At 33.2% G+C, this 6,678-nt stretch overlaps 1 protein-coding gene across 1 annotated transcript; it reads left to right on the top strand.

Moving 5' to 3' along the window:
* Nucleotides 1-276: 276 nt before the first annotated feature.
* LOC111393868 (RNA-binding protein 2-like) lies at nucleotides 277-5,979 on the top strand. The gene is made up of 7 exons (XM_023019619.1): nucleotides 277-447; nucleotides 558-644; nucleotides 3,846-3,982; nucleotides 4,060-4,342; nucleotides 4,458-4,519; nucleotides 4,672-4,753; nucleotides 5,645-5,979. The coding sequence occupies exons 2-7, from the start codon at nucleotides 563-565 to the stop codon at nucleotides 5,746-5,748; spliced, it is 750 nt and encodes a 249-aa protein (XP_022875387.1). The 5' UTR covers nucleotides 277-447; nucleotides 558-562; the 3' UTR covers nucleotides 5,749-5,979.
* Nucleotides 5,980-6,678: the final 699 nt, after the last annotated feature.

Here is a 6,678-nt window from a genome sequence, read left to right as displayed (position 1 = left end):
TTTAGGGCTTCTTTGAGCCACATTATTTAAAAAAAAAAATACATTTTTCAACAGTGATTTCACATCATTTCAACCACACATTTTTTAATAAAATAATATTACACGAAAATTTAAAATATTTTCTTATTTTTTAACCATACATTTTCTATTAATTTGACATGAATAATTCTTTTTTTCTTGAAATGTGGCTCAAAAATGGACTTAATGAATGTCAAATTGGAGCTTTAGTACTAAACTCTAATGAAATATCTGAATATCACTATAATCACCACAAAATAATCTATTCAAATATTTGCTGAACGCGTCCTCACTAGAGCAGTCTACACCTTCCGCACAGCAGATCAAGAAAATAGAATCAAAATCTTCACCAAATTTACTCCCGGAGGCACCGCGATTGATCACCGGATCTAGGGTTTCTACACAAACATTCTCGCAATCACTCCTCCAGGTTAGTTTATTCTACATAATTTTTTCATGAAATGTACTATTTTAGATGTATAATCTATTCATATAGATAATTGAAATTGTTTTTCTTTCATTTTCTCCGTGATTTTTAGAGGGAATGGGGGATGACTACTGGAATAATCGGCAAGTACCTCTGCAACAATCCGCGGGTTCCCTAAAACGACCTCGCAGTGAATATGGTAATCAATATATCGGCTCTTGAATTGTATTGCCATTTTTATTTTATTTTTTAAATCTGATATGTGTTAAGTAGGACCAACTTGAAATTGATGTTATTTTTGAGCTATTACTTGGGTTTAAGATTTAAATTGATTGTTATAAGTGATACTGATCCTTGCTGGAAGTTGTCTCTTCCTTTCCTGGTTTAATTTATTTACATTTAAATTCCTTTTTATGTTCTATGGAACACTGAGTACAAAACCAATTATGTTAATGGTTTTGACTTTCGTGGTATTCTCTTGGTTAGCTATTAATATATTGCTGTCAAAATTTTCATGTTGTTGAGATCATTTTAAGGTAACTCTGAATGCTGTCTTTTCTCTCTAGAATTCGTCTTTAGGGTTGAACTTATCGAGGATATCATGTCTTTAAGGAAGGCTAAGCTTGGTTTGTTATGGAAGATAATAATGATAGCCTTTTCCCATACTATGAAAATTTATTCATCCATTGTTCTCAATTTGCCTTGCTCTTTTTTACATTTCAATTAGATATATTCATTACATTTATATGGGGCTTTTCTATAATTTGCCATAACTGAATTCCAAAATCCAATATCTGAGCCGCTTATCCAGCTTCCCTGCTCTGAGAATAGCAGGCTATCAGGAATAATTGAATGTCAAAACACAATCTTTACTTCTTAGGAAAATTCTAGCGGTGACAATTATTGTTGATTTCTAATGTGGTTTTTGGCTTAGTGCTCTCCATTTACAATATTTTGGTGAAAAGTTATCTGGTATTGATGGCCAGTTCATTTGATGGGAATTCAAGAAGAAAAGTTAGATGTGAATCAACTCTTTTCAAGGTGTTATAATGGAAGGGCATTGCTTGCACTATTTTCTTAATATGTATGAAATTATCAGGCGGATCGAGATGAACTTATAATATGTATTTCACATCAGTTCTGATGAGTGAAAAAGCAATAAGGTTCAAATTGTTTTGGTTGTATAATTTAATTTATTATGAATTTATCCATCAATTCATGAGGATTTGAAATTCTTGAGAATAAATTTTTTGGCCAAAGAATGGGTCATAAATTATATTTTAAAAAGATGTTTTTAGTGGCCCAAAATATCAGTTAGATAATTTCCCGTCATTGATGATTTTATATAGTGGTCTGCAATTATGCAAAGCTAAGTTTGTCAAAAATTCTGGTTTCTGTAGACCAGTTTTCTATTAAACTAATCCAAATTTTCTTCTCTTGTTAACATAGTGGGTATGACTCTCTTGTTTAGCCCATGTTTGAGCCCCAATTTTTGGCAAAAATGCATTCTTGAATAGTATTTTGACCACATTTTAACCACACACTCTTCAATAAAATATTATTACACGCAAACCTAAAAATTTTTCTTATTTTTTAACCACACATTTTCCATCAATACACTATTAAAAAAAAAGGGCTCAAACATGCCCTAAATGTCTTGATAATTTTTGTAATGTCATGCTTGTAACCATCTTTTGTTTTTCCTAAAGTAATTGCATGTCATGTTTTACACCTTATACATAAATATGTAACTTTATGTCATCTCATGTTTCTAGATAATGTTTGATCAATTTGTTGGAGAAAGTTCAAGAAACAATATGATCTTTTAACATTATTCTATTAACTATCAACACTCCCCTTTCCTTAAATTTGCTGTGGGCCATCTCAACACTTCCTTTTGGCCTTAACTGCGCACCTTAGTTTTCACTGTACTTTTATTCTCCATAAGATGATAGCTCACTTTTGTGACTTCCTGGTGAGTAAATTGTCAATTCATTTTTTGTTACAACCCTCTGTTGTGCTTTTCTTTCATTGGAGAGCCGAAGTAAGAGCAATTCAAAATTATAAGGAATATGTTGAATTTGTAAAATCTACCATAAAAAATAAATGATAATTACCTCTTGCATTCTTTGAAGGATTATTTGAAGAGGCAACTTGAATGGTCTTGAGAGGAAAAATCTTCATATTTTTATAGTGCACTTTGTTCCTTGTGTATGGTGTTATAGAACATAACATCTTCTGTTCTAAATTGAGTCCCTTGACCATTCTTTTGGGTGGGAACAAACATTGCTAGCTTTGATTTGATTTGAGAAGAGACGACCCCTTCCAGGCTTAATCTGCTGATTGTATGCATCTATTTTACCTCTTGTAGTTCAATTATGAATACTTAAAATTTATAATCAAGGAAGCATAGAGATACTCCTCTGGATAGGGTTTTCATTTGTGGAACTCAGACACTCTCGATTTGAGGCATGGAAACATGCTTGGTATTTCTGTCATTTTCTAATCTTGAAACTATGGGGACTTGATGGAGTCATGCTGAGACACCTTAAATACACGAGTATAGTTTTGAGGACACTCTTGGGTATCCAAATGCCATTTTGGAAATGGAAACTTGTCTTACTCATCATTCCTATGACCATTGTATTCTTATTGCTATTATTAAAGGCATATGTCTATTATTGTATTGTATTCTAGGTTAATGCCTGATCCCAAAATTGGCTCTCTCTATCCCTATTTTTCATTTTATGTGTCATTGAAGTTGATCATAATATGATTTTAAATGCATCTAAACCACTTGTAGGTTTTTTGGAATTTTAATTGTATCCTTTACAATTTTGCTTTTCCATCTCTGTGTCTTTATGGGGACCCCGTTTCTATTTAAGGCTTCTCAGATAACTCTAGCATTATAATTTGGTATTTACCATGTATCTCTTTGATGTCTCTGATTTTAGTTAAAGAAAAGTTTGTTCGTTTATCAGTCAGATATTCCCTCTTGACTTGTTGAGGTGACCTCAACTTTTGCACATTTTCTTCATTAATTTGTATAGAAAATGCTTTTCCACAAAGCATACTTGGAAGTGGGTTACAATTTTTACTGGAAGAAACTTAGCCCTTGTCTGGCCTTCATTGTTTCCCATTAAATTATAATTCATTTTTCTCTCTCTTCTTAGCAACCACACATTCTCCAATAAAATAATATTACACATAAAATCAAAAACATTTCCTTCATTTTTAACCACACGTTCTCCAAAAAATTACTATTCCGCTCGTTATAATGTGGGATAATGGGGCCAAACAGGCGCTTAAATTGCTTATTCTAACAAAAAACAGATGACTGCATTTAGTTCTTTGTCAATTTGATATATAATTATCTAATCTGCTTTGTCAACCAATGTAGATCTCCCGCCATCTAGGGTGCCTTTGGGTCATGAAATGCATTATAATTTGGCTCAGAATGATGATTACGGTGAGCCCACAATAGTGAAGGATACAAAATCAATTGGTTCAGCCTACGATCATTATCTTCAGAATTTGGTAATCCTAATACCTCCTTGCTTCGCACAGCTTTGGTTTTTCTAGGTACTAATGCGTAAATCCTATTTCCATTCCAGCAATTACCTTCTGAAGAAAGTACTCACTACGGTGGAATAGGGTTAGGAAGATCTGGTGGTGGTGGTGGACCTGCTCTTCCAGTACATGATCGCATTGTAACGGGGCGGCCTGGTGGTGGTGGTCCAAAACCAACACCAAATGGAAGTGGCTTGGGATTTGGTGGTCCACTTCCAGTAGATACAATTGTCAGACCTCGGGAAACCCTCCCTCTACCTCCAGATGCTTCCAGCACGCTGTACATTGAGGGGCTTCCTCCTAACAGCACCAGAAGGGAAGTGGCTCGTATCCTTTGAGATTCTATAACAAATAGGAAAATTCTTTCTTTTTAGTAGTTACACTCTTCTACTAGTTTGATATCATCTTGTAACCTTTTTGTCTTCTTTGACATTGTCTCTAGATATTTTTCGCCCTTTTGTAGGGTACAGAGAAGTGAGACTTGTAAGAAAGGAATCGAAGCATGTAAGTTGATTACTAATTTTGAAAAATCGACCGTTTTTGCCTCGCCAAGTTTAAACATGAAAACTACTAGCACTACTACTATTCACCTAGCTACCATCTTCTTGACTTCGATGTGCTCAAAAGTGAGGTTTTGTCAAATATTTTCTTTGCAGCGTGGTGGAGATCCTCTTGTCCTTAGTTTTGTGGATTTCATAGACCCCGCATGTGCAGCAACTGCTTTAAGTGCTTTGCAAGGTAATTGCTTTTGTCCTCTTGTTTTGTTTGTAGGAATCCATCTTGATGCTTCACTTTGGAAATTAAGATACCTGAATATTTAGTACTCTTATGATCATTTTGATTCTGCAGCTTCTAGCTATTTTTCTTTTATTCAATGAATTAACGTTTGATATTATGTATGCTTTACTTAGGGTAGAGAAAATAGAAAATTATCTGACTTTTAGATTGAAAACTTATTTGGCTCTTTTGTTTCAGACTAGTCAACGTTGACCGTTCGTTTAACGTTATTATGAAATGTTCTGTAAATGTTGTAGAATGTTAATTAATACCAGAGAATATATACGTGACAATGCATGTTATATCATTTATTTAATTTCCAATTAAGTAAAATTGGATGTTAATTAGCATACATGGACATGAATAATGAAATGCATTCTTACATGTGAAATTCTAATTAACTTATAATTAGAATTAATAACTCTGAATTGCATAAATGAGATGAATATTATTTAAATGAATGTGAATGTTAATTAAGTGAGAATTATTAATAAGGAATTCATATATTAATGAAAGCATACGGGTGAAATTAATTTGTCAAATATACTTGTACATTGATGGTAACTAAATGGTTAAATAAATTAAATACATATTGAAAAACGAAAAGTAAGGTGTTATCGAAATTATTGAATTACAGTAGGGTTAGAATTGTCCAAAAATCTATTCTCATTGGATGCGATATTTAATATGTTATAGATATGATTGTATTTCCTATTTATGTTGGAAGTTTGGTGGATGCTCTCTAGTGCAAAGAAATGATGAACATTATTGCTAATTTGAATCAATAACCCATTAACCATCGACCATCCGAACGTTCGCGCACTAAAAAATCTTTGCTTGTTAATTGCACAGGTTATAAGATGGATGAACACGATCCAGATTCTACTCACTTGCGGCTGCAATTCTCTAAGCATCCAGGTCCTAGGTCTACCCCTGGACCTCGTGGGAGGCGGTGAACCTGCTCCGTACGATGAAAAACACCGTGTGCCCTGGGGATGGATTGGGTTGCTTGACTTTATAATTATTATAGGTTGTTAAACTTTATATAGCTCCCATTTTGTGGAAGGCTGCACTAGAATCTCTCAATCTAGCAGGGAAGAGTTGAAGGCTAACTCTGTGATTGTTGTCATATTTTGAGACATCTTCCTTTGTTGGAAATGAAGTAAACATTCTCCTTTTACTGCAAATTGTTCATTCAATTTGTTTGTTTCTTTAAGCTTCTGTACATTTCTCTGCTGACAGACGAATGTCTACGGTGAGCATTTCCTGAATGGTTCGGCGACAGTGCGCGGCATTAACTTGTCGGTGGACGATGATATCGTTTAAATATTATAATACAACAATGTGGTGCACTTATTATGACATATTAAATTAAACTATGCATAGCTAATAAAATAAAATTAAAAGAAAGCCAGAGAAGGAGGCCGATTTTGTGGACTATTTTTTGGATCTAAGTAGACATTTCTTGCCTCATTTATTCCTGATAAAAGTAGTACATTTGACCAACAATTGTAGTACGATAACCTTTAAATATTTAAATTATATGTTATCGTATCATTCTTCATCATACATTCATATAATAAAATATTCTACACACAAATCAATAAAATTTTCTTACTTTTTAACCACATATTCTCCTTTTGACTGTGCGTACCATTCTTATTATTTAAAAAAAAAAAGGAATTTACAAATGAAAAACTGTATAAACAATATTATGATATTTTGCCAATGAATATTTATGCCCAAGTGAATTTAGATTTTAGAAAATTAGAAAAATAAATTACAGAGTACATATATCTCTTTTGAATAATATAATTGCAATTTGTGTGTAATTTTTGTGCACGTGGAGACAGATCCTTCTAACATTTTCTGTTCCGTGTTCTGCG

Source organism: Olea europaea, chromosome 4, assembly GCF_002742605.1.
Source record: "Olea europaea var. sylvestris chromosome 4, O_europaea_v1, whole genome shotgun sequence".
In the NCBI taxonomy this organism is placed as follows: Eukaryota; Viridiplantae; Streptophyta; class Magnoliopsida; order Lamiales; family Oleaceae; genus Olea; species Olea europaea.
The sequence above is the reverse complement of the archived record's forward strand: the minus strand, read 5'-3'. Positions and strand labels throughout refer to the sequence as shown.

Bases quoted from the DNA above. Each gene is read 5' to 3' on its own strand.
- LOC111393868 (XM_023019619.1), top strand. From the start codon at position 563: ATGGGGGATGACTACTGGAATAATCGGCAAGTACCTCTGCAACAATCC. The intron at 645-3,845 runs GTAATCAATATA...CAACCAATGTAG, and splicing joins ACGACCTCGCAGTGAATATG to ATCTCCCGCCATCTAGGGTG. The intron at 4,754-5,644 runs GTAATTGCTTTT...TTAATTGCACAG, and splicing joins TGCTTTAAGTGCTTTGCAAG to GTTATAAGATGGATGAACAC.